Genomic DNA, 26,604 nt, shown 5'->3' with positions numbered 1-26,604 from the left:
CGCCCCGGTGGGCGTGTGCGCGTGCACGTGCAGGGGCGCCGCTGGGAGCCCGCCTGCCTCTCTTCCTCCCGCAGGAGCCGGCCTGGCCCGCCTGCCCTCTGTGTGCTCAGGGGCCCCTGCCCCCCAGGACGGGCGGTTCTTGTTTCTTCTTGTATCTCCCTGTTTTCTCCCCTCTCTCTCTGCCCCTCCAGCGATCTAGACAGAGACTTTTGGAATAACAATGAGAGCACAGTGCAGCAGAAATGGAGCTCCTACCCTCCCAAGGAGTTTATTCTAAACATTTCACCCTACGCCCCTTATGGCGACCCACGACTGTCCCTCAAGTGAGTGACTTTACCTGGTTTGATGATATGTACCGAGTCTCTGCGCACGCCCTCCTCCCTCCCGTCCCGTCACTCTCCTCCCCCTGCTCCCCTTCCCCACCCCTCCCCTGCAGCCCATGGGCAGGCTGGCCATGGAGACGAGCAACCCCTCCTGCCCCCCTCGCCTGCCCGCCCCCCTCCTGTCCCCACCCCCAGGGCCGCCACTCAGGAGAGGCCCCTCTGCAGCCAGCAGCCACACAGCCCCACGCGGGTCCCCGCGGCCCCACCCCTTGCAGTCAGGACGGGGTTGCCCGTGTGGGTCCCTCCCCCGCGGCGCGGCTCGGCTTCCCTCCCCGCTGTGCGCTGCTGCCCTGGCTGCTGGTGGTGGTGGTCGGTGGTGGTCGCGGAGGTGGTGGCGGTGATGGCGGTGGTGGTGATGAACTCTGACTAACACGGCTTTCTCTCTCTCCCTGCCTGGGGGCCTCCTGGCCTGGACAGCCCGCTCTTCCTCCGTCGTTAACCCTCGTTGTCCTGTGGGATAGAGTTGGAGGCGGCTGCCCTCCCCCACCCCCACCGCCCCTGCCCCAGGCGGTGGGGAGGGGCCCCCTCCACTGTCGTGGTGCGTTGCTCTCCAGCCCCCAGCCCGCCGGCCCCTCTCTCCTCTCCGCAGGCTCGGCTGTTAACCCACTCACAGTGCTGATGTCTCTCTCTCTCTCTCTGTCTGTCTCTTGTCCGTCTGTCTCTCTCCTCCTCCTCTCTCACTGTCTCTTTTTTCCTTTTATCTGTTATTGTTTTTCCTCCTCTTCTACCTCCCCACCCCCACGTGTGTCCTGCCCTCTCTCCCCCACCGCCACCCCGGTGGGTGCCCCCCGGCCTGGCTGCCGCGCGCCTCCAGTGGCACCCTCCTGTCCGGCGCCAAAGTGGCCGCCACAGCCGGGCTGGCGGTGGAGCGGGAAGGCCGGCTGGGGGAGACGCCGGCGCTGGTGCCACCACCCGGAGAGGACGCCTTGAGAAGCGGCGGCACTGCCCCCAGCGAGCCGGGCGGCGGTGGCAAGGCGGGGAGAGGCCGCTGGCGGACGGTGCAGAGCCACCTGGCCGCAGGGAAGCTCAACCTGTCCAAGTGAGTGATGGCCCCACGGCCGCCAGAGCCAAGTGCTCAGGCCCGCCCCCGCCAGGGGGGACAGCGGGACCCCTGGCATGCCCGCTGCTGCCCCCAGAGGGGCCGTCCTCGGCCCCTGGCTCATCCCATCCCTTCACGAGACGCCCCATCGTCCTTGCCATCAGCACAGCTAACAGCCATCAGTGTCGCCTCAGCCTGTGGCTGCTGCCCCGCCAGGCTCTTCCTTGGCCCCGTGACCAGGTCATTTCATTTTCCGCCCCCCGGGGCGGCTCCATTTCAGCCCTCGGGCCATCCCCTCCTCTTCGGCTGGCGGCCCCATATCAGCATCCAGGTCACCCCTCCATGGGCAGCAGGCCCGCAGCTGTACAGCCATTGGGCCATCGCATCCTCGGGGGAGCTGGCCCGCTCTCAGCCTGTGTTTATGCCACTCATCTGCCACTCACCGGGCCTTCCCTCTTACGGCCAGCAGATGGCTCTAGACCCAGAGGTTGGGCCCTGCCTGTTCTGACCATCCTCCGGCGACTCCATTGGCTTGTCTCCGTCTTGCTCACACATCGCACCCCCTGTTCGCAGGCCCACCACGTTCATCCTCATCTCGGCCACTCCCACCGGCTGGCTGTCCCCGGCTTGGTCAGCGGGCTGGCGGCTGCGGGATGCTCTGTTCTTGGAGGTTGGGTTGTCGAGCCCCAGCTGGCTTCTCTCTTCTGACGAGGGTGGTCTGCATGTCAGACGGAATTGCCTTCCCTGTTTCATAGCTGCCCGACCTCATCAGCCGGTCAGTCCCTGTCCTGGGCGATGGCTGTAGGGCTGGCCCCTACTCTCAGCAGGTAGCACGCTCCCCTCCCCGCCCCCCCCCCCCCGCCAGGGGGCAGCCTTGTTCTCATCTTGGCTTCTAGAACCTTCTGTTGCCCCAGGCTCTCAGGCCCTTGAACCATCCTCACCCGCTGGGACCTAGGTTCCAATCGGCTACTAGAACTGCCTTGCTCCCAGCCCCTGGGGCAGCCTCTCACTCAGAGGCCAGCAGCCCTGAGCCCTTCTTAGCTCCTGGGCCCCTGGTTCTCTTCGCAAAGCCCGTGATTCCTGCCGTTGGGTGCACCGAGGCCCCCTGTGCTGAGGGCTCGTGCGCTTTCTGGCCTGAGGGCACACAGGCCGAGGTCCCCCCAACATCAGTCCTCAGGAGAGTCCGGAAGGCAGCCCCACCCCCCTCTGGAAGCAGGCCCAGCACGGCCCTCCCAGGCTGCTCCGGCCACAGACCCCAGGCTGGCTGAGGCCTCCAGGCCACCTGCCGGCTCCGGGCCTGGGGGAACCGGTTTTAGTTTCCTGTGACTCAGAGGCTGTAAACTAGGCTCGTTTGGGACATGATAGGAAACCATCTGAGGTCAGCAAGGAGGAGGCGGCGGCCACCCAGGGGCCGTCCCCGTCCCCCCACCCCCCACCTCTGCCTGCCCCCAGGGAGCTGTGGGCCTACGTGGCTGCCAGGCCTGGGCCTGCGCCTGGTGGTGGCCCCAACTCCAGGCCTGAGCCTGGCAAGCTGCTGCCCTCCCCAGGACCCCAGCGTTTTGCTCTTTCTTTCTCTCTCTCTCTCTCTCTCTCTCTCTCTCTCTCTCTCTTTCTCTCTCTCTCTCTCTCTTTCTCTCTCTCTCTCTCTCTCTCTCTCTCTCTCTCTCTCTCTCTCTCAGCCCACAGGGGCAGGCTAACTGTTGTCCTTTGGTTCCCAGGGAGGCAGGGCGTGAGCAGAGCTGAGGTCTGATTGCAGTGGTGAACGCGGCTCCAAGGGCCCGGCCCCCCTCCCCGCTCAGCAGCTCAGGGTGCATGGCTGCCTGGACGGGGCCAGCTAGGAAGTGGTTGGCTTTGCAAGTCTCTCTCACAGCCACTCAGCCCTGCCGTCGTGGCCCAAAGCAGCCCAAGACAGACGCGCAGCCAACCGTGGAGATGTGCGTTCCCTTCCAGACATTCGCGCAGTAAATGACAGCGAGTCCCACGCCTCGTGCGTTGGTTCCCCAGGGCGCACAGAAGTTACACTTGCACTCCACCTCCTCTGCGAAGCCTGCGCCAGCAAAAGGGATGTGCATACCTTAATTGAAAAATACTTGGTTGCTAAAAAAAAAAAAAAAAAAATGGCGTTGATAGACCAGCTCCATGGTTGGCAAACTGCGGCTCGCGAACCACATGCGGCTCTTTGGCCCCTTGAGTGTGGCTCTTCCACAAAATACCACGGCCTGGGCGAGTCTATGTTGAAGAAGTGGCGTTAGGAGAAGTTTAAGTTTAAAAAATGTGGCTCTCAAAAGAAATGTCAATCGTTGTCCTGTTGCTATTTGGCTCTGTTGGCTGATGAGTTTGCCGACCACTGGACCAGCTCAGTCCAGAGTTGTCATAAAACCAGGAGGCTGTAAATTAGTGACAGCGGCTGTTTCCAGTGAAACTTTATTTACAAAAACCAGTGGCCGAGAGCCCATCTCCTGCCAACCCCTGTCCTAGCCCAGGGACCGGGAGTCGGAGGGAAGGGGCAGAGGAGGCTGAGGCCTCAGGCTCGGGCCCTGCCTGTTGGCTGCGCTGGAACCTCCAGCTGGGGCACACGCAGCAGGGGCCCGGGGCGGCCGGCGCTCTGACTCCTCCTCCCTCCGTCTCCTGAGACCTTGGCAGCTACCGCGGGCCCCGGAGCACTGCCCGGACCACGCATCCCTGGGTCCGGCCTCAGCAGGTCCTCGGGGCAACCCTGTGACAGAGGCAGCTTGGATCATGTCTCATTCCCATTTTACAGATGAAGAAACTGAGAGGTGGACTCACCTCTCCAAAGTCCCAAAGTTAAGAAATGGCAGAGCGGGGCGGTTTGGACCCGGGTCTCTGACCTCATCCTGCCTCTGATCGGCCGTATCCTGCCTCCGGTCTGTCCCCGCCCCCCACCCGGTCCAGCGTTTTTGTGAGGTGCCCTCTCTCAGATGCATACAGGACAGGGCAGCCACGCTGTTTTCCATCAGAAATGTGCAAAGGGACCGGACAGGTGGCTCCTGGGGCTCCCCCTCCTCTGACGAGGAGTCATGGCCAGGAGACCAAGAGGGAACACTTGCCCTCGGAAACGGTGACCCAGGAAGGAGGGTGAAGATGCGCCCGGCCTAAACCCTGAGGTCGCCCTGGCCATGGCGCAGAGGTCGGGGGGCCCGCGGACACCCCTGCCTCCGTGAACAAAGCGTAAGACTGGCCTCCCCGGCCCTGCAGGGCTAGGCCTGCTCTGCACTGGCCTGGATCCCACGTGTCTCCCAGCCAGGAGTGCTTAGGGAACAGAGGCAGCCTTTCCTGGGGTCCCCAGGGAGACGGCAGGAGGGGGCAGCAGCAGGTCCATCCACCCCCTCCCGTTCCAACATGACAGGCAGCCACAGGGCCTTGGGGACCCGCCTTCACCACGCAGCAGCCTCTGACGCTCCCGTGGCCGCTCAGACCAGCGAGAGGCCTGCTCAGACAGGAGGTACTGGGTGCTAAGCTGAGCCAAGGCCAGGGGCGGGCTGGGCGGGGCGACGGGGCCCTCGGGGCGGGCTGGGGCCTTCCGGCCTCCCGGGGGAGGTGGCGGCGACAGCAGCGGCGAGGACTGCGGTGGAGGCCTGGCGAGGTCCGGCAGAGCGCGCCTGCACCCGGGCCTCCTGGGCCTGGCTCTGGGCTTCTTCCTTCTCCACCATGATCCCTTCACCTGCTTCTCCTTTCTCTCCTCTCCCCCACCCACCCCAAGTTTCGAGGACTCCACCCTGTCCACGACCACTACCCTTGAGTCTATCCCCAGCTCCACGGGAGAGCCGAAATGCCAGCGACCCCGCACCCTGATGCGGCAGCAGAGCCTGCAGCAGCCGCTGAGCCAGCACCAGCGGGGCCGGCAGCCCAGCCAGCCCACCACCAGCCAGAGCCTGGGCCAGCTGCAGGCCCACGCGGCCTCGGGGCCCGGCCCCAACCCCCGGGGCTACGGCCGGGGCCAGGCGCGGCAGGGCGCCTCGGCCGGCTCCAAGTACCGGGCGGCCGCTGGCCGCAGCCGCTCCAACCCGGGCAGCTGGGACCACGTGGTGGGGCAGATTCGAACCCGAGGCTTGGACATGAAGTCCTTCCTGTAAGTCCCCCCCTGAGCCGGCGGCCCCCACTTCCCCGCCCCAGCCTCTCCCCCCACATCTCCAGGGCAGGTGCCAAGCGGACGCGGACACCCCTCCGGTCTCCTGTAGCTCATGCTCATGCCTGCAGCCCTCCCCCCATGGAAGGGTTCCTATCTGAGCCACCCCTCTGAGGACCCCGGTGTCTCAGGGCTCGGAGAAGGCCCCCCCTAGAAGTCAGTGGAGACGCTAGAGAAGCTGCTGAGGCCCCCAGATCTGTCTCCTCTTCCGGGCTAGTCCCAGGGGCCGCTCGTGGCCTCCCTGTCAGACTCCCCCTCTCCGCCTGTGACCTCTTTCCTCCCTGCCCCCCAGCCTGGCCCCCTTCCACCTCTCGTCAGGCCCTGCCTCCTCCCCTCCAGGAACTTGTGCCCTGTAACTGGACTCTGCCCCCTCCTTCCTTCCCGCGCCCCCTCCCTCCCCTCGCTTCCCCGTCCCTGCCCGGGCTGTCCTCTGCCTCTGCGGCCTTCCTCCCACCTGCCCTCCAGCTCCCGCCCGGCTCCCCCAGGGGCCCCTCCCCTGAGGACTGGCTGATGTCCCTCCCGAAGCTTTAGAGAACGTTGTTTCTAAAACCAAAGCCTCCTTTCGAGCGAGCAGGTCTGAGAAGTAACAACACGCCATTTAACCTCAGCCATCCCCCGCCCCCTGCCCGCTGCCCCGCCTCACTGGTTGGGCCCCGGCCCAGGGCACCCTCTGCCCCGTCCGTCTGGGCACCTGTCTCACTCGGAGCCCAGGGCAGGTCTGGGCTTCCGTCCCGGCCATCGCCACCTCCGGGGCCTGACATGACCGTCCTTGTAGGCTCGGGGGTTGTTCCCTCTCCCGGGAGCACTTTTCCCCGAGCAGGCAACCGGCACACCGACCTGGGAGAGAGAAAGGGAGGAGGGGGCAGGCCCAGCTCCAGGCCCAGCTCCCTGGCACGACGTGGGGACCCTCGGGCAGCTCCTCCAGCTGGACCCCGGCCCGGATTTCCAGGGCGGACGGAGTGCTGCGTCTGGCAGAGACGCCCAGCAGGAGCAGCTGCACCGAGCCGGCTCCCCACGCTCCTGCCGGTAGCCCGGCCCCACCCGACGGGACATGCTGCCTGGGACTCGACGTGGCAGCGCCGGGCAGCGCATCCACGGGGGCTCTCCCCGGCCCGGGGCCCCAGGGCCCCGCTGGACGCCCGCATGAGACAGGATGCCCAGCAGAACCTGCTGGGTCCGGGTTCCAGGTGGTTCGGAGACAGGTGCTGTGGCACCGGCGAGGATGAGGAGAGTCCGGGGAAGCGGTTCTGCCGAGGGGAAAGCGCCGAGAGCCAGCGGGCCCTGCCCTCTCTCCTCCTGACCGCGCGGCCCCACGCGCGTCCCCGCAGAGGGCCGGCCAGTTGTGTGAGAGCCATCATAAGTATCTTAGGCTTTGCCGGACACAAGGAGTCTTGTTCACATTTTTAAAAAATATTTTTTTATTGATTTCAGAGAGGAAGGGAGGGAGAGAGAGAGAGAAGCATCAATGATGAGAGAGAATCACCGATCGGCCGCCTCCTGCACGCCCCCGACCGGGGATCAAGCCCGCAACCCGGGCATGTGCCCTGACCAGGAATCAAACCTCAACCTCCTGGCTCATAGGTAGACGCTCAACCACTGAGCCACACCGGCCGGGCTTGATCACGTTTTTAAATGTACAAACTGTTCTTGGCTTGTGGGCTCTACAAACATAGGCCACCAGCTGTAGTTTCTCGACCCCTGACCCCTGACCCCTGCCTTATGGTTCAGTTTCTGAGGCCTTCCATTCACCCAAACGCTGGTGGCTGGGGTAGAGGGTCAGGGTGAGAGGGCTAGCCAGGGCCACCCCCAAGACCCCACTCCTCTCTCGGGGAGGGAGGCGTCCCTCCTGCTCCATGGGTGTGGCCGCCCACCACCACCAGCTCCCCCCAAACCTCCCCTCCTGGCCCCCATGCTCGCCTGGCGGCCTGGCCTGCAACCTGGAGAGAATGACAGATTGGGAGTCTGCAGAGGAGCTGTTCAGTGTTCAAGAGGAGCCGAAGGAGTATCTGAAAAATGCATTAACCAGGGAACAACGTGTTGTTTTCACTGGCTCGCCTTCCGCCCGCTCGGCCGGCTCCCAAACAGCCAAATGGAATTTTACCAACTCCACGACAGGGCCGGCGGGCAGGAACCAGAGGGAGCGAGGGCCCGGCCCGTCCCGTCCCCAAAGGCAGACGCCAGCGCGAGGGTCAGCCTGGAGTGACCGTGCGCAGGACAAAGACAGAGAAGGCCGTGGGACCACCGACCTCCCTCCCTCCCCGCCCCAGGCTCCCACGTCCAAGACCTCTGCGCCCGCCTGCCCGCCCTCCGGAGGCCTCGCTCACCTGCCACAGCTCCCTTGTCGGCAGGCGCCCTGGGACAGACCCACAGCCGGCTGCCTGCCACTCCCCTGCCCCCCTGGGTGGAGGTGGAGGTGGAAGTGGTGGGCTCGGACCCGGGATCTGCCTCCCTCCGGAACATGCCGCCAGCTTACCGTCTTTCCCCTGGACCTCCTGGCGACGCCTCCGTGCCCGTCCCGTCTGCGAACCCCTCTCCCTCTGTCGGAGGAGAGATGGACGTTGGAGGAGCCCCAAAAGCAGCCAGGAGACACTGCGAACGCTGCTGAGGTCCCTGAGACGCAGGCGGCCCTGCGGGGCCCGTGCTGCTCCGGGGATGCTCCCCACTCGGCACGTACCCCTTGACCCCTGGCCCCGTGTGGCTACCCACGGGCCACTCCAGGAGGTTCCCGCCGCTGCCACCTCGTCTGTTCTCGCGGCTCTGCCTGGCCTGCGCGGCCTCCACACCGTCCTCGCTGCTCACATGGGCTCCCTGCCTGGACTTCCCCCGACGTGCCAGCTTCCTGCGCTTCCCCGAACGCCATCTTTGCTTGGAGGCGCCTTCCGGACCGCTGCTCCAAGGAGGCAGTTTCCCCGGCTCTCCGGGAAGGGACACGGAGAGGGCCCGAGTGGCCCACACACCATTTGCCGGAGGGACTTCCATCTCCCTCCGATGGGCTGTGTGTCCGGGGACCCCGGGCAGGATGCCCCACAATGCCTCCTGGCATCACGCACGCCTGGCTGGCCAGGATTGGGCGATGTCTCCGTGCGGGGCTCCCATGAGCACCGGGTGCGGGCCCACGGGGCTTGCTCACTTCCTAAGAACCTCCCCACGGAGCCACGCTGCCTGCACAGCCCGGAGCGGGCGCCACAGAGCCCCTCCTCCCCTCCAGGCCCGGAGTCAGAGCCCGAGCCCCTGGCCTCGGCTCAGCAGGCGGTGCATTCACCTCGGAAGTCTGCCGCGTCCCGGGCCTGGGCTCCGCTCCCTCAGCCTCCCCCGGGACCCCTCAGGAAGCCCCGGTCACACGCCAGCTCCGCAGGCCCCTGCCCAGCCCCTTCCCCGTTCCTCTCCAGAGAGTCTTGCTCTGGGCCCTGGCGAGCTGGGTCTCAGGCCACGGACACCCCCCCTCCATCCCGCCCCCTCCTACCCCCCTCCACCCGCTCTGCTCTGCAACTGTTGACAGTGCTAAAGTTTGGTTTCTCTCCTGCAGGGCCAGTTTCTTACGCTTTTTTCTTCTCTCTTTTTGTCTCTGTCTCTGTCTCTGTCTCTCTCTCCTTCCCCTCCCCGCCCCGCCCGCGGGGCCTCCTCCGTTCCCGGCTGGTGGGCTGCCCACCGGGCAGGGAAGGCCGGATGGTGGTGCTATCCTTGGTCTTAGGGCTCTCGGAACAGGATGACTTTGCCAATATCCCTGACCTGCAAAACCCAGGAACCCAGCAGAACCAGAACGCTCAGGGGGACAAGAGGTACGAGCTCAGGCGGCGGCGGCGGCAGAGGAGGAGGCGGAGGCGGGGGCTGCCTGCCTCGGCCGCCCGGCCGCTGGACCCGGCGGCACGGCGGCGCCTTCAGCGGATGCTGGAGCAGGAGGCCTGCCCCCCAGCCGGCGCCCTCACACGCGGCCACCCCGGGGGTGTCCCCTGGGTCTGAGGCCAGTGCGGCCGTCCTGGGACCATTCTGGATCAAGCCTGCTCCCCGGGCCTGCCCGCCCTCGCCCGGAGCAAGCCAGCCTTTCTGCCCATCCTCCCGCTTGCTCACGCTGCCCCTCATCTTCCATCTCCGCCCGGCCCGGAAATCCCCGTTTCCCGGCGGTTGGCGGGCGGGGGGGATGTCAGGGAAGGGGCGCCAGCCCGTTCTCCCTCATCCCCGCCACCCCAACCTCCCGTTTTCCTGGGGTGATGGTCGCCCCCACTCCCCGTCACCGCAGAGGTGTGGCCGGCTACTCTGCTGATGGAAGGGGAGTCCCTGTGGGGAGAGGCAGGGGCAGGGGAGAGGCCTGGTGACCGGAAGGCAGCCCTGGAGCCTGAGGTACCAAGAGGGGGGGATGGGGGGGGGGGCGAGAGCAGCTCTGGCCCCCGGGACCCCGTGGGGACAGGGACGGCCCCTGTGGCCACAGCGCGGGCTGAGCCGAGGGCTGGGCATTTACCGTCCTCAGCTCCCAGAAAAGCACTTCGGGGGGTGCTGGGGGGGCGGGGCTAGAGCGAGGTCCAGGGCTCCGGCAGCATCACAGGGCAGGGCAGTCCTGCACCTGGTGGCCGCCTCCTGTCCCCTGGCCTTGGGCTGGGCAGGCCGCACACCTGTGTTCCTGGGACAGGCGCATCCCTTGGGCCCGGTCCGCTGGTCAGGCTGACGCCCTGCACTGCAGGCGAGCGTGGGGCGCCCGCCCTCACTCGGTCCAGCCCCTGGGCCTGTGTGCTTGTCTGTCAGCGAAGGACTGGACAGGGTGGCCCTCCCGGCTCAGACGTGCTGAGCTTCTAACGAGGGGCCGGCCCTCGGCTGGGGCGGCGGGCAGACCCTGTCAGCGGGCAGGCACCCCGCTGCTTGCTCACCGAGGCCCTCAGGTCGGAAGGGACCGTCCCACGCTGCTCAGGGCCTGTGGGGCGGGGCGGGGCGGGGCGGCCGGGCCGAGTTAGACAGCTGGCTCACTCGCCTCCGGTGGCTTCTGGGGACCAGCCCTGTCGTGTCTTCCCGTCCGAGCCCACAGTGCATGTCTGGGGGGCAAAGCCACGTCCCCACAGAGCGGGAGGGGAGAGCGGGACCCGTCCTTTCACTCGGGACGCAGATGGTGTTGCAGCCCAAGGCCTGGGGGCCGGGAGCATCAGCGCCCGCCGCCTCCAACTCCCTGGCGCCAGGGGTCCCCGCTTCCCAGGCTGTGGCCGCAGGGCTGGGCCGGGTGGGGGTGGGGGGTGGCCATGCTGAGGGCACGAGACTGCGGGAGAGGGGCTGGGCCCTCAGAAGCCTGCCGGGCGCCTGGCCTGGCAAGGCGTGACGCGTGAGGGAGCGGAGCAGGCTGGGAACAGGCTGGAAACGCGATTCCGCATCCCCCGTGTTCAGTTCCCTGCCTCCATTCCACCCACGGCCTGTTTTTACCCCTTGCCACTCAGGTCTCACTCCATCTCTTCACACCCGTCCCTTCTGATCATGACATCAGCGCTCCCCTGCCTTCCTGGGAAAGGGGGGGTGGAGGCGGGGGCCAGGCCCTCGCCGAGACCCTGCCTGACTTTCCCAGCGGACCCATGCCAGTCCCAGCCGGCCACACCCACCCCATCCGGGACACTCATTTCTCACGCCTGGGGGCGGGGCGGTGGGGCTGGCCAGGGCGTCCCGGCTCCCGCACTTCCTTCCCAGCGCGCCCCACCCCAAGCTGGGCATCGCTTCCCCCGCGGGCGCCAGGCCCCTTGGCTCCACCCCTGGGCTCCTGCTCCCGGGCCTTGCAACGGAAGCTTCGGTCAACTGTCCCTTCCTCTTCAGCTTCCGCCTCAGGCCCAGCCCCCCCACCCCCGTTTCCCACCCAGTCTCCGGGGCGAGGGGTGGGAGCCCCTTGGCTGCTGCTGGGGAGGACATTTGGGGAGGACGTGCAGCCCGGGTCTGTGAGCACCAGCTCCGGGCAGAAAGGGGGAACAGCAAGGAATGATGGGGGTGCATCTAGCAAAGAACTCGAAGACGCGAGGGTCGGTCCCTGCCCCGGCTGCCAGGATTCTTGGGGTCTGGGAAGCCCCCATCCGGGCTCTCCCGGCCCGTGGGCCTCCAGGCCATGGCCCCCGAGAACCTCCAAATGCTCTTGGGCCCGGGAGGGAGGGGGGCGGCCCTGGCTCCCACGCCCTGCCTTCCGCCTTCACCCATTGGCCCTGCACCCACCCCGCCTCATGCGCTCAGCCATCCCTTTCACCACTGCTTCTTGGGATCCAGATGGTTTCCACCATGGCCCCACCCCCGCCCGCGTGGGCCCCGGGCCGGGCCGGGCCGGACCACCCCATCGCTGTCCTCGCCCAAAGCCACCATGCCTCTCCTGTCACGGTGTGTCCCCCGCCTCCTCTCCGCCTCTCCTCTCGGCCGCCTCGCTCCTCCTCGTCCCCTGTGCACCCTGCAGCCTCCACTCCTACTAACTTTCTCGGCCTCTCTCCTGCCTGCTTCCTCCATCTGCTCCTCACAGGGACGGCCCTGGGCCGGGCGGGCCCTCCGCCTCTCCCCGCCTCTCCGCGCCTTGTCTCTGCCCCGTAACCGCCGACGGCTTCAGTGGCGCTGACCATCTTTTCCCAGGCTGCTTTGCAGCTGCGCTGAGGCTGTGGTGCGGCCCAAATAACCGACGTTCTCATACCTCCAGCAGCCCGTGTCCGCACTCCTCCTCCCCGTTTTTAACCTGACTTTACCTCTCCAGCTATTCAGTCTCCTCTTCCTCCCCGTGCTGCCTGCGTGAGCACGTGTCCACCCGTGTGTCCATGTGTGCATCCACGCCTGTGTGTGTGCGTGTGTGCGCGCGCACGTGAGCGCCGCTGTGGCCGCGCCTCTGGGAGGAGCGCCCTCGTGTCCCCGGGTGGGTGGGGTGTTTCCGTGTGGTCCAGGCCAGGCCCCGTCCCCACGGCAGGTGCCATGGCCGTGTGTCCCGGTTCCCCAGCACACCGTGGCATGCTGGGTCTCCCCAAACGTGTTTCCTCTCGGGGTCACGGTGTGCGCATCCCTGTGTGTGTGTCATCACACTGCTCTGGTCGGCCTGCCCGTCGCCTGTGCCATTCCCTCCCTGGTCCCCGGGTGTCTTCTGGGCTTACGTGCGTGTGCGTGCGTGTGTGTGCATGTGCGCACATATGTGTGTGTGCATGTGTGTGTGTGCGTGCACACCCTGCTCCTGGGCCCTGGTGCCCCTCCAGGACCTGCATCCTCCGTGCATGCCTCTGTGCCTGTCGTGGCCAACTGTGCTGGTGGCCGGTCCACACCCAGGGCCGTGGCTTGTATCTCCACGTCTGGCTCTCGTCTCACAGCTGTTCTACCGTAGCCTGTCCCGAGCCCCACGCTGCCGTCTCCCCATCTCCTCCATGCTGCTGCCCCCCTCCTCGTGGGAGGCTCCAGCTGGTCCCTGGGGGCCTTTAGCCCCCCTTCCGGAGCCCCCACTGGCCTCCCCCCAGCCGCCGGCTGGAGAGCCTGGCTGCCCAGAAACAGCACGGAGGCAGGGTGCAGACAGGGCCTCTCGTGGAATGCCCAGATCCGGGGCTTCTCGGTGGTACCCCCGACTTCCTCTAGCCCGGGGGAGCCTTCTCGAAGGTGCAGCCTTTGGAGCGAGCGAGGGGACCCACTGGCCTGCCCACCGGCGGCCCTTTACATCTCAGCGAGTTTCAGTCCCACGGGATTCCCATTCCCAGTCACACTGGCCGCTCTCACACGCTCCGCGGCCACACAGGGACAGCGTGGACACGGGACACGTGTCGCCATAGACAGTTCTGCTGGGCAGAGCTGCGAGGACGGGCCTGACCTCACCTGGTCGGCCTGGCGTCCGAGGGGCACCTGTGTTCTCGCTGAGCCTGGGCAAACAGGTGGGGCGTCCGGGGGAGAGGCACCTGGGTGTTTGCAGAGGGTAATGATGCGGAGAGCAACGGAGCGCTCGACACCCGAGCCTCCCCCCCCGCCCAGGCTCCCCCCTCAGCTGGGGCAGCAGGGACACGGCCCTGGGGAGGGCCACAGGCTCAGAGGTCACCATGCAGGCCGTGATGGAGGGTGGGGGCGCTCTGGGGAACAGGTAGAGTGGGCGTACCCCCCAGACAGCACCCACAGGGGCAGTCCAGGCACCTCACACTGGAGGTGGGGGGCGGGCAGGCCTCCTGTGGACAAGAGCACAGTTCCTGCTGGCCTGCAGGCGGCCGCTGCCGGGGGCTGAGAGCGGGGCCCGCCGCCCCGGGCCCACGGGGCCCAGCCCCGCCCGCCCCCCGCCAGGCTCGCTCATTCGGACCCCCCGGCCCCCAGGTTGCCTGCAGGAGGGAAGGCGGTAAACACGACTCCCGTGCCCAGCCAGACGCCTCACGATGAGTCTGACCGCCGGACCGAGCCGCGCTCCTCCGTCTCGGACCTCGTCAACTCCCTCACCAGCGAGATGCTCATGGTGAGAAGGCCGGGAGGCCGGGCCCGCGCAGGAGCTGGGCTGCGCGGCCGGGCAGGGCAGGGGCGCGTGTGGAGGTGGGTGGCAGTGTGGGAGCTGTCCACGCAGGCCGGGGACCCAGCGTGGTGACCAGCTCTCTCATCACAGCGGCCTCTCGTGCCTCAGTTTCCCCATCTGTCAAGTGAGACTAAGCAGGCCCCTCCTCCCTCCCCACCCCCGTCTCTCTGGACTGAGCAGGGGCCTAAGGACAGGGCCCTAGAAGGGAAGACGAGTGGACAGAGGGGCCGAAGGTCCCCTTCCTGTGAGGGGCAGCCCATGAGCAGAGCCCCCGCCCAGGGAGCAGGTCTCCGATCCCCATCCAGGGACCCTCCCAGCCCATGGCAGCGGGGCCCACTGAGGTCCAGAGAGAGCCGGAGAGCAGGCAGGGCCCGTCCTGATCCCTAGGAGGGGACACTGCAGATGCACCCGCCCAGCAGGGTCCCAGCCCTGTGGTTCTGGGCGCTGCTTTTTTTCACCAAGGCAGAGGCTGTGGCTTCACCTGGCGCCCCCTGGCGGCAGCACCCTTTGCCCCTCTGAGCTGTGGCAGCTCAGGAGCGCCAGGAAGGCTGGGGGAGGGTGTGAGGGGGGGTCCCGGGGCCAGCGGGGTTCCTGCTGGACATGACCTGGGACAAGTCACTTCCCCTCTTTGGACTAGGCCCCCTCCCCCTCCCCCACAGCGAGAAGGAAGGGGCGGGTGGGCTCCCGGGCCCTGGCCAGTGCTGACATCGGGCAACTCAGAGTTGCCTGCCCACGGCCTTGGCACCGAAGCCCCCGCCCTCCCTGAGGGCCCCAGAGCCCCCAGGCCCCACCCTTTGCCATTTGGGGTTCTGGCCTGTTCTAACCATCCATCCCTACTGCCCTTGGGTAGCCCAGCCCGGGGATCTTGTTAAAATGCAGAGCCCCAGCCTCCTTGGCCCGTGTGGCTCAGTGGATAGAGCACTGGCCTGCTCACCGAAAGGGTCGTGGGTTCAGTTGCGGTCAAGGGCGCATACCTGGGGTGCAGGTTTGATCCCCAGCCCCAATCGGGGCACGTGCAGGAGGCAACCAATTGATGTGTCTCTCTCACATCGATGTTTCTCTCTCTCTCTCTCCCCACCTCCCTCCCTGCCTTCCACTCTCTCTAAAAATGAATGGAAAAATACCCCTGGGTAAGGATTAACAACAAAACGCAGGTTCCCAGGCAGCAGGCCTGAGGGGGCCTACGAGCCCACATTTCTCTGGGGTGCAGATTAGAGCGTCCGCTCTCCCCGGTCTCCCTTGGGCCCCCTCACCGCCCCCTTTGCCCGCCACAGCCGGCCTGCTCCCCGCACCGGCTCTTAATTGGCTCCAGCTTCCCAGTCGCCGGGTTCCCAGAAGGGACGGCCCTTTCCCAGCCAGCCCCCCTGCGGAGCGGCTCCCGGGGAGGGGCACACCGCCGAGGGCAGAGGGAGGACGTGCAGGCCTCAGCCCCCTCCCGGGCCCAGCGGACCCTCTGGGTGGCAGGCCAGCCTCTTGGCCAGCCCTGGACCCAGGCAGGTCCCTAGCGTCAGCAGGGAAGAGGAAGGTGAGCAGGGCGGAAGTAAACGGCTGTCTGAGCTCCCAGCCCAGGCAGTCCGAAGCTGGGGGTCAGGAGAAGGTCTGGGCATCCGTGGCTTGGCCAGAGGAAGAGTCAGAGAGGAGGCGGGGCCGAATGCCCATCTGAGTCTCTCCGCCCGGGCGCTGCCCAAGTGCTGCTTTTAACGATGTATTGATTGGTTGATTTGCGAGAGGAAGAGAGACAGAGAGAAACATCGACTTGTGGTTCCACTTATTTATCCATTCACTGGTTGATTCTTTTAAAAAAAACTTTTATTGATTTCAGAGAGGAAGGGAGAGGGAGAGAGAGATGGGAACATCGATGATGAGAGAGTCCTGGATCGGCTGCCTCCTGCAGGCCCCACACTGGGGATCGAGCCCACAACCCGGGCCTGTGCCCTGATCGGGAATCGAACCGTGACCTCCTGGTTCCGTGGTCGGCAAACTGCGGCTCGCGAGCCACATGCGGCTCTTTGGCCCCTTGAGTGTGGCTCTTCCACAAAATACCACGGCCTGGGCGAGTCTATTTTGAAGAAGTGGCGTTAGAAGAAGTTTAAGTTTAAAAACTTTGGCTCTCAAAAGAAATTTCAATCGTTGTCCTGTTGATATTTGGCTCTGCTGAGTTTGCCGACCACTGGTTCATAGGTCGATGCTCAGCCACTGAGCCACCGTTGATACTTATCTGTACCCTGACCAGGGACTGAACCCACAATCTTGGCGTATCAGGACGATGCTCTAACCAGCTGAGCTCCCTGCCGCACCCCCCCCCCCCCCCACCAGAGTCCAGATGCTTTTTGCTGCTTCTGCTGGAGCAGGGGCTCCGGCAGCACCTCCCTGGGGGCGTGGTGGGGGTGGCCTGCTTGGTTGCCATGGAAACCGCTCCTGGAGCCTTCCCAGCTGGTTAATTAGGGCTCCAGGCTGTGTCTCTGAAAGGCTGGGAGCGAGCACACAGCCACTGCCGCGTCCATGGCGACGCCCACTGCCCCTCCCCCCAGGCCACCTCCAGTCCCCGGACTCCACCCCAACCTTTGGAGGAAGGGGCGGGGGCACAAGGTCTTTGCAGGCCCCAGAGCAGCAGAGCGCCAGGGGCCAGACTGCAGAGCAGGACTATGGACGGGAATGAACCCATTTAACCCTCCCAGGAACCCCACGAGCCAGGTCTCACAGTCCCATTCTGCAGATGCGGAAACTGAGGTTCAGAGGGAGTGGGCTGGTGTGAGGAGGAGGAGCACCAGGGGAGAACTGTGTCTGGGGAGGGAAGCCGCACTCGCAGGGGTGCCTGGAGAGCCCTCGTCCACCGTGAGGAGGAGCAGGGGGGCAGCTCAGCCCCCGTCCAGCTCCAGGCGGGACCAGGGTGCAGCGGGCACTGACCCGGGTTTGAGCTTCCCCTCACCGCTCGGCGGCTTGTGCCAGCCAGTGGTCTGCCTGGGCCCCAAACCAAACTGGAATACTGCCGCGCCGCCCCCTCCGATGCTGCGGAGAGTGTGAGGGCCAAGCCCCCGGCTCAGGGCAGGGCCAGGCGCGCGGCGGCGGCTACTATTACCTGTGACTGGGACGCCTCTCCCCTGGGGCCGGCCAGTCCTCACTGGCTTGGGGGGAGGCTCCACCTCGCCCTGGGACGTGGGCCTGCTTTGGTGGCAAGAGCGGGCCTCAGAGGCAGAGAGGGTTCGTGTTGCTGTGCAGTCTCGGGCGTGTGACTTAACCTCTCTGAGCCAGTCTCCCCAGCTAGAGCGGTGATCACTGCCCGGCCCGCTGTTGTCGGGAACCGGTAAGAAGGTGATGTAAGAGTCTTCTGCCATGGTAGGTGCACCCGCGTGTATTCTCATCACTGAGACTGTTGAGGGTTTCCGAGCTCGGGGCCAGCTCTCCAGGAGGAAGGAGCAGGCTCCCGTGGGGCAAGTGGGGAGAGACCACAGGGCTCGGCAGTTCCACCTGGGCCCGCCCCTGCTCTCGCCCCATCGCCTGCGGAGCTCTGAGTGCGGGATGCCTGGGCCACGTGAGCCCCCTGGGTTTGGGGTGCGGTCGGGGTGGGACCCAGGAGGCCGGAGTGGGCAGTGTGCTCAGACCTCCCCAGACATCCCCAAGGAGCAGCCACAGCTGAGAAGACTTGGCTGGGGGACCCGCCCCCAGTCCCTTCCTATTCCAGGGTCGGCCTGGGAGTGGGACCCCATGCTGCCCTCCCCCCATCTGTCCGTTGCTGGGTCGGGCCCAAGTGTCCGCCCCGCCCCCCCGCTGAGGGGTGGGGACTGAATCAGGGTAGTCTTCCCTCCCAGTGTCCTCGCCTGGCGTGTGTACTGGCATCTGAGGCTCCTTTTAAACAACTCTGCTGCCCACCCCCAGGGCCCCCCAACCCCGTCACATCAGGCTCCCCAAACTCACCTCTCCTTCTGTAAACCTCACCACCCTCAGAACCCCAGCCACTTTCCGAGGAGAGGTCACAGGTGTGCACAGTCCCCTCATCTGCTGGCGGGTGTGTTTCACAAGACACCCTACAGGGCTGTGGGGTGGGAAGCTGGCGGAGGGAGCTCAGGGGCCCAGGGGAGGCGGGGCAGCCTGGGGTGGAGCAAGGAGGGCAGCGGACCCGGGGCATCCAGGCGAGGCTGGGGAGTGGGGCGCGCACTGCCCTGGGGTTCAGGAGACGAGTGGGGGGGCCGAGCCGGCTCTGCCCTCCCTCGCTCCCCCTGTGAGCCTGTGCGAGGCTCCTGCCCTCTGTCTGAGCATCCTCACCGGGTGTGGATGTGGGCGCCCCCCCCCCCAGCCCCATGGCGACCAGAGGGACAGAGCAGCTCCCAGCTCTGGCCCGGCTTGGGGCACAGAGAGGCCTCCTAACGGTGCTGGGCCGCCGTGGGGGCTCCGGGAAGCAGAACCCTCCCAACCCCGCCGGCCTCTCCCCCCCCCCAGCTCTCCCCAGGCTCCGAGGAGGACGAGGCCCACGAGGGCTGCAGCCGCGAGAACCTGGGCCGCATCCAGTTCAGTGTCGGCTACAACTTCCAGGAGTCCACGCTCACCGTGAAGATCATGAAGGCCCAGGAGCTGCCGGCCAAGGACTTCAGCGGCACCAGCGACCCCTTCGTCAAGATCTACCTGCTGCCCGACAAGAAGCACAAGCTGGAGACCAAGGTGAAGAGGAAGAACCTGAACCCCCACTGGAACGAGACCTTCCTCTTCGAAGGTGAGGCTGGAGCCGCCGCCCACCCAGTCTCTGTGTCCCTCCTCCGCACCCACACCGGCACACACGTGACCGCAGGCACAAATGCACATGTTCGGACACACACACACACACACACACACACACACACACAGGAGCACGCTTGCACACGCCCACACAGCACGTGTCCCGCCCAGCCAAGCTGCTGCCTGTGTCTAGCTGGGATTAGGCTGCAGCGCTGAGTGGGGCCACCTCACAGCCAGAGGCTGAGGCGGAAAGCTGGTGCTCGGCTCAAACCCGGGACTCCCGGGAGGAGGGCAGGGGGGAGGGAGGAGCCCGCAGGGTGCCCAGGTGGAGCCGCTGGAGCGACCACAGGCGAGTGGTTAAGAGCACAGGCGATGGCCCAGGCCTCCGGGGTGTGGATCCCAGCTCTGCCCCTTACTAGCTGTGTGGCCGGGCAAGTTCCTGAGCCTCCCTGTGCCGTGGCTTCAACAGGAAGTCAGCAGGTTGTAAAGCACCCCCACCGCCTCCAGGAACAGCGGCCGCCCGGCCGGTGGGGCGAACGCCCCTCCTCTCTCCTGCAGCCCTTCTTCCTCTCTCATCTCTGAGGGTTCGCAGTAACCAGGGAGCCGGTGTGTGAGCAGGCGTGATTCCTGCCCCAGGCCCTTTGGAGAAGCTCTAGTCCTTTCCCCACAGCCCAGCTCAACCAGTGAGAACAACCCCCGTGCCCCGGCTCTCAGAACCTCCAGAGCGCACCCCAGGGACTCTCTGGTGCCCCAGCCATCTGGCAACCCGCCCCCCCCTTCTGCGAGGCGGCAGCCAGCTCACCCCTGAGCACGTTACTGATGGGGAGCGCACGGGTGCTCCTGTTTCAGCGTGGGGGTCAGTTTAGAGATGGTACAACCAGTAAGAGGCTCAGCCATCTGGAGGTGTATGGAGCCAGTTAGTGGAATAATGTTTATGGGCAGAGCCCCAACCCTCCGGTCCCTTCTGCAAAATTCATCGAGCAGTGACTCTGAGCCGGCATTTTCGTGGGCAGGGGAGGCGGGGGGGGGGGCGGGGGACGGGGTGCAGAGCAGAACTATGGCCCTCGAGGCTCCCCTGGTCCAATGGAGGACATAGACGTGTAATGGCTAAGCCGTGCGCTGCGTGACAGGAGCTGCAGGAACCCGGTGTGAGCGCCCTTGGTGGTGGTGAAGGGCATTTCCCAGAAGAAGGGCCATTCGAGTTGGGTTGTGACAGGTGAATAGGAGTTTGCCAAATAGCAGACTGCCTCCTCCGGTGTGGACGGGAGCTGGCACAGGCGCAAGGACCTCTTGGAACCTCCAGCGTCGCCAGGGCCCGCGTCAGGCATTTCACCTGGAGGAGTGCCCAGGTCACCTGGGCTGGGCCCCGAGTCAGGTGCAGGCCCCTCAGCAGGAGGCGGGGCCCTGGAGGAACGGAGAGGCTGGAGGTTCCGGAACGGAGGGTTTCGTCTTCTGCTGCCCCTGCTCCCTCCTGTGCGTCTCGTGTCCGTGGCTGAAGGCGCTGGAACCCTCCAGAGCCCTCCACCTTCGCCATCGGTCCGGCTAAGCTGTTGTGTCCTCGCTCCTTCCGGTTCAGACCCTGGATCCGGATCCGATCCCCTCAGGCCTCCAGGCTGGTCTGCGCCCCCTGCACCTCGCAGGCCGGCCCCTCCTCCAGCAAAGCCTCCCGAGGTCCAATGGCTCCAGCTTCAGGCCTGCCCCTGGCTTCCCAGCACCGTCTCCATCCATCCTCGCTCCTTCCCCGCTCCCCTCGGGCCTCAGCTCCCGCGGCACCCGGCACCCTCCGCTGCTCCGTGGGGCTGTTCCACCGGCACTTGTGCCCCTGTTCGGTGATTGGTTCACTTAACAAATAGGCATCGAGTGCCACTACGTGCCAGAGCAGGCAGATGCCGGGGCCCGGGGCTGAGGACAGAGAACCCTTCCGAGCCAGACTCACGGACACAGACCGACAGAGCTCTAGCACGGCCTGTGATGCTGCGAGAGGGAAGTGCTGGAGTGTAAACGGCGATCTGACCCCATCGGGATGTCAGGAAAGAAAGCAGGGGATGGGGAGGGGCGGGGGGCGGGGGGGGCGCCTGGGCCGCCGGGCAGGAGGGCGGGCGGGCCGGAGGCCGGTGCGGCTGGAGCCCCGTCACTGAGCGAAGAGGGAGAGGACAGCGGGCCAAGTGGGGGAGGGTTCGGAGCCCAGGCGGGCGCACGGCTGTTGTTCTGAGTGCCCTGGGGGCCTCCGAGAGGCTTGAGGCAGGAGTGGATGATGCCGGTTCTATTTTTGAAAGCTCACGCTGGCCTCCGTGGAGAGCGGGCTGCAGGGGCAAGCGGGCAGGGCGGTTTGGAGGCTCTTGAGACTGTCTAGGCAAGAGGTGCCCGGGCTTGGGTGAGGGGGGTGCCGGGCTTGGGTGAGGGGGGTGCCGGGCTTGGGTGAGGGGGGTGCCGGGCTTGGGTGAGGGGGGTGCCGGGGAGAGGGGCAGCGTGGGACCTGTTGAGGAAGGTGGGGAGCATGGCTGGTGCACTGGGGGGAGGCGGAGGGAGTGCGGGGTCCCGGCATGTGCGTCCAGTCCTCTCCCACTTCTTTTCCCTCTGAGGGTCCCCCGGGCCTCCCAGGCTGGGCGTGGTCCTCTCAGGCTGGGCTGCTGGCCCAGACTGGCCTCGGGACAGTGGGCGATGGCAGGGCTGCCAGAGGGCACGGGGACCACAGCGCGGTCACGGGGTCGGATCCGCGGTGAGGGAGTGAGGGAGGGAGTGGGCCCAGTGCTGCGGCATCCGCTGTGGGACGTGGCCAGCGGTTTAAGCCATCTGAGCTCAGTCTCCTCGTCTGTAAAAAGAGAGCCCGGCGTGGCTCCATGGTGGAGCGTCGACCCATGAACCAGGAGGTCACGGTTCGATTCCCGGTCAGGGCACGTGCCCAGATTGTGGGCTCCATCCCCGGTGTGGGGCGTGCAGGAGGCAGCCGGTCAATGATTCTCTCCCATCATTGATGTTTCTATTTCTCCCTCCCGCTCCCTTCCTCTCTGAGATCAATAAAATTTAAAAAAAACAAAAAAAGGACCAGAGAGCATCCGCCTTGGAGATTGTCACTGGGAACCCATGAGGTGATGCCGGTTCTCACTGAGGCTTCGGGAGGGCCGGGCGGAGGCAGGCGTGGCCCTGGGCCCAGGCGCCCGCCCCACCCCCGGCCTCACGGTGCTGTCTGTCCCCAGGTTTCCCCTACGAGAAGGTGGTGCAGAGGGTGCTCTACCTCCAGGTCCTGGACTACGACCGCTTCAGCCGCAACGACCCCATTGGGGAGGTGTCCATCCCCCTCAACAAGGTGGACCTGACCCAGATGCAGACCTTCTGGAAGGATCTGAAGCCATGCAGTGATGGGAGTGTAAGGCCGGGCCCGGGCCTGGGCGGGGGCTGGCGGGTCAGGGCTGGGGCCCAGGCCCCGTTCCGCTCAGTCTGGGGGGGTCAGGCGTGCTGTGGGAGGGGCCCCCCAGGCGTGCTGTGGGAGGGGCCCCCCCAGCTCACCCGCCCTGTCCCCCAGGGGAGCCGAGGGGAGCTGCTCCTGTCGCTCTGCTACAACCCCTCTGCCAACTCCATCATCGTGAACATCATCAAAGCCCGGAACCTCAAAGCCATGGACATCGGGGGCACGTCAGGTGCGGGCCTCCTGCGGCGGCGGGGGACGGGGGGGGGGGGGGGGGGCGGGGCGCGGGGGCGGGAGGCTCGGACACGGGGTCATGCTGGGTGTGGACTGCGGGGTCCACGCTGTTCCCATCACCCCCCCCGCCCACCTCCGGTCTCCACTCCTCTGCCCTAGAGCCCTGTCCTTCCCAGACCATGAGGCAGGGGCACGGCGGGGGGCCTGGCTCGGACCCCAGCTCCGACACCACGCGCCTGTGGCCTCGGGGGAGACCCGGCCTCTCCGGCTGGGTTCCCGCCTCCGTGTGCAGGAGGGCAACGGGGTGGCCGAGTTCCCCCTCCCAGCTCCTCCGTCCAGCGGTCCCGACCCCTCTCTTGCTGGGGGCTTTCCTGACCCTCTGCAGACAGCACACAGCCCCCCCCCCGCCCCCGCTGCCGCCCCGGGGGAGACGGGCGCCCTGGGGAGCCGCCCGCTGCCGGCTGACCCTGCCCCCGCCCCCCCCCCCCCCCCGCGCCCAGACCCCTACGTGAAGGTGTGGCTGATGTACAAGGACAAGCGGGTGGAGAAGAAGAAGACGGTGACGATGAAGAGGAACCTGAACCCCATCTTCAACGAGTCCTTTGCCTTCGACGTGCCCACGGAGAAGCTGAGGGAGACCACCATCGTCATCACGGTCATGGACAAGGACAGGCTCAGCCGCAACGACGTCATCGGCAAGGTAGGGCGGGCCGTCCTCACGACGCAGGAGGGAGGTGGGCGAGCACAGGGGGGGCCGCGGGAGAGAAGGGGCCACCCCCCCCCGCCCCCGCCCCCGCCCCTGGGCCTCTGAGGATGAGGGGGTTGGACGGGCTTCTCCCGGCGAGTGGTGCTGTGGCTCGGTCCCCAGGACAGCCAGGCTGAAAGGCAGGGGAGGAAGGACTGCCCGGGGCCCCAAAATGACCTTCGGGGAGAGGACCTCGGAGCAGCGTCCCCCGGGGTCCCATCTGCAGAGGGCGAGCCGTGTGGGGCACGTCCCGCCTCCCCTGCTTCAGCTGTGTGGCCTTGGGCGAGTCCCCGGCCTCTCTGAGCTCCAGTGCTCTCACCGTGAAAAATGGACTCCTGCTCCGGACTCTGCAGGACTCCGGGGGGCGAGGGGGGGGGAGGATAAGAGTGCCTGAGGGTGTCCCCCTGAGGGCTCTCCCCCTGAGGGCTGTCCCCCTGAGGGCTCTCCCCCGAGGGCTGTCCCCCTGAGGGCTGTCCCCCGAGGGCTGTCCCCCTGAGGGCTGTCCCCCTGAGGACTGTCCCCCTGAGCACTGTCCCCCTGAGGGCTGTCTCCCTGAGGGCTGTCCCCCTGAGGGCTGTCCCCCGAGGGCTGTCCCCCTGAGGACTGTCCCCCTGAGGGCTCTCCCCCTGAGGACTGTCCCCCTGAGGGCTGTCCCCCTGAGGACTGTCTCCCTGAGGGCTGTCCCCCTGAGCGCTGTCCCCCTGAGCACTGTCCCCCCGAGGGCTGTCCCCCCGAGGGCTGTCCCCCTGAGGGCTCTCCCCCTGAGGGCTCTCCCCCTGAGGGCTGTCCCCCTGAGGACTGTCCCCCCGAGGGCTGTCCCCCTGAGGGCTGTCCCCCTGAGGACTGTCCCCCTGAGGGCTCTCCCCCTGAGGACTGTCCCCCTGAGGGCTCTCCCCCGAGGACTGTCCCCCTGAGGGCTGTCCCCCTGAGGGCTGTCCCCCTGAGGATAGTCCCCCTGAGGGCTCTCCCCCTGAGGGCTCTCCCCCTGAGCGCTGTCCCCCTGAGGGCTGTCCCCCTGAGGGCTGTCCCCCTGAGCGCAGTCCCCCTGAGGACTGGCCAGAAAGCCCGTGCCCGGCCGGGAGGTTTTCCAGGAGGTGCCCTGGGGCATAACCCTTCCACTTTCCTACTTGGAAACAGCTGTTCCTGCTCCGTAATGTTTAGCGTTAGCGTGTGAGCCTGGGAGGCCCTAACTCCGAGCAGGCCTCACCTTCCGGAGCCTCGGTTCCTCCTCGCCAATGAGAGTGAGGTCCCCCTGCCCCACAGGAAGGGCCTGCCGCCCGGGCTCCCAAAGGCCGTGGGCTGGCGGGGCGGGGAGGAGGGGCCTGGCGAGGAGCTTGTCCCCATGGTCCCCAGGATCCCAGGCGGCAGGGTCTCCCCTCCTGGGGCAGGGACGGTGCCGGGGGGTGCGTCACCAACGCGTCCTCTCCCCCCAGATCTACCTGTCCTGGAAGAGCGGGCCCGGGGAGGTCAAGCACTGGAAGGACATGATCGCGCGGCCGCGGCAGCCCGTGGCCCAGTGGCACCAGCTGAAGGCCTGAGGCGGCCGGAGAAGGCCCAGGGGCCCCCATCACGCCCGCACCACTTTATGCACAACGCCTGGCCTGGCCCCTGCCGCGGGCGAGGGAGGACCCTGCCAGCTCGGCCAGGGAGGGTCCCAGAGCTCATCTGGGCCCCGTTTCAAGAAGCACCAGCCCCCTCCCCCGCCAGGCCAGCTCTGGGGGAGGGGCCGTGGGAGCCATCTTCCTGCTTTGCCCCTTTACCTTCCTGACTTGCTGAGACTAAAGAAGTGGGGGAGGTCATGAGAGCCAGACGGGACAGGCAGATCCCTCCAGAGGCCCGCCAGGGGGGCACCGTCCCCCGTTTTCTTTAAGGCGGTGCCTGGAGTGGAGCGAGGCCCAGGAGAGGGGAGGCCGAGGTGATGGGCCCCGGCCTGGCCAGGAGAGGCCTGACCCAGGGCAGTCTCAGGTGCCGGCTGGGCCCTGAATGCCAAGGACAGCGTAGAGCCCCTCGGGGGTCCCGGAGCCGCAGCCCTGTGTACTTGTGTTGTGTCCACCATGTGTGTGTATGTGTGTGCACGTGCGTGCATGTGTGTGGGTGGGGGGGCTCACTCCCTGTCCCCTGGGGCCAGCGGTGTGAAGACTGTGCAGAGAGGGCAGGGTTTCATGAAGTGAGGCGGGGCTGGAGGCCGGAGGGGGCAGTGCACTGAGCCAGGGGCAGGAGAGGAGAAGCAGGGAGGGGTGAGGAGGGGTGGGGGAGGGCCAAGTGGGGAAGAGGGGCAGACGCCCGCTGGGCTGAGAACTGGGCTGCCTCCAGCTGTACCCCCCTCCGCCCCCCCCCCCAGGTCCTCTCTCTGCTCAGGCTTCTCCAGTAGCTCCTTCCCCATTGACGTCATTCATCTCATGAACATTGTTTCACCTTTTAGGCACCTACTGTATGCATCCCATTCCACCTTTAGGCACCTACTGTATGCATCCCATTCCGCCAGGACCCACCTGCGCCCTTCCTTCCAGAGACACCCTTGTTCTTCCCAGATCACATAGCCCAGCCCCGTTGGCAATATTCTACCGGAGTCTCACTTCCTTCCCCTTCATCTCGCCCCCTGTCCGTGCAGACCTGCCCCCACCCCCACCCCCCACACACACTCCGCCCCCCTCCATCCTCCTGCTTGCTCACCTTCCCTGTCACCGTCTCTGCTCCTGCATCTCCCATTCTTCTCCAGGAGTGTCTCCTCCCCTCCCCCCTGCTCCCTGTCCTTCTGGGCAGCTCCTGCTCCCCTTCTCAGTTCAGGGCAGGGAAGCAGGGAAAATTCCGGGGCCAAGAGAGGAGGGACAGGTGAGGGGTGAGTGGAGGAGGTGGGGAGGGATGTGGTGAGTTCAGAGGTTTCTCAGCCTCCGCTGCTGCTGCCGATTCCGGCCCCCTTGGCGACAGCAGATTCGGGGTTACCCACTGCTTAAGCCCGCGCATCCCCCTAGGGGGCCTGGTATTGATACATGACGGCTTCCCATTCCGGGGGTCCGCGAGCCGGGACCAGACATTCCCGGAACCCACCGCCAGGTGGCGCCAGGACACCGCAGTCGGTGACCGCGCTCTTGGACCAAGGCCTACCCCAGACGGGGGCGGCACCCCGGGAAAGGAGAACTCTGGACAGGGCCCCCGTTCACCGAGCGTGGCCACAGCGTGGGCATTTGGGGGCCATCCTCCTTCCGTAGGCGCCCCCTGAGCGGAGCATTTTTCCCGGATCAAGCTTGCTGACACTGAGTCGCACCCCCTGCGCCTAGGAGCCGGAGGAAGGTCCCGCAGTCGGTGGGCCCCCATCCCTTGTAAACCCACATGTTTCTCTAGGGTAGCTTTGCTTAAACTGGGGGTCTGCCCCGTCCTCCCCGAGCGGGCTGGGGACCAGCCCCCAGAGGGGACGGGAGGGCGGGGGCTCCGGAGGCTGTGGGGGAGCGAAGAGAGGGTGCTGTCTCCACAGGCAGAGGGGGCCCTGT

The 26,604-nt window shown here is 66.5% G+C and overlaps 1 protein-coding gene across 1 annotated transcript in view; it reads left to right on the top strand.

The window, feature by feature from the left end:
* The window catches only part of SYT7 (synaptotagmin 7), a 55,743-nt gene extending 30,484 nt beyond the window's left edge, over positions 1-25,259 (top strand). Inside the window, exons 4-13 of the mRNA XM_079788953.1 lie at positions 192-323; positions 1,198-1,422; positions 5,144-5,512; positions 9,226-9,348; positions 13,832-13,967; positions 18,459-18,729; positions 21,929-22,098; positions 22,255-22,369; positions 22,872-23,071; positions 24,550-25,259. Of these exons, the coding sequence (XP_079645079.1) occupies positions 192-323; positions 1,198-1,422; positions 5,144-5,512; positions 9,226-9,348; positions 13,832-13,967; positions 18,459-18,729; positions 21,929-22,098; positions 22,255-22,369; positions 22,872-23,071; positions 24,550-24,654 (1,846 nt within the window). The 3' untranslated portion in view covers positions 24,655-25,259. The remainder of the gene's footprint in view (positions 1-191; positions 324-1,197; positions 1,423-5,143; positions 5,513-9,225; positions 9,349-13,831; positions 13,968-18,458; positions 18,730-21,928; positions 22,099-22,254; positions 22,370-22,871; positions 23,072-24,549) is intronic.
* Positions 25,260-26,604: the final 1,345 nt, after the last annotated feature.

The sequence above is a fragment of the Cnephaeus nilssonii genome (assembly GCF_951640355.1).
Source record: "Cnephaeus nilssonii genome assembly, chromosome: 13".
NCBI classification, from domain to species: Eukaryota; Metazoa; Chordata; class Mammalia; order Chiroptera; family Vespertilionidae; genus Cnephaeus; species Cnephaeus nilssonii.
Note: the sequence above shows the minus strand (reverse complement) of the source record. Positions and strands in the feature narration are given on the sequence as shown.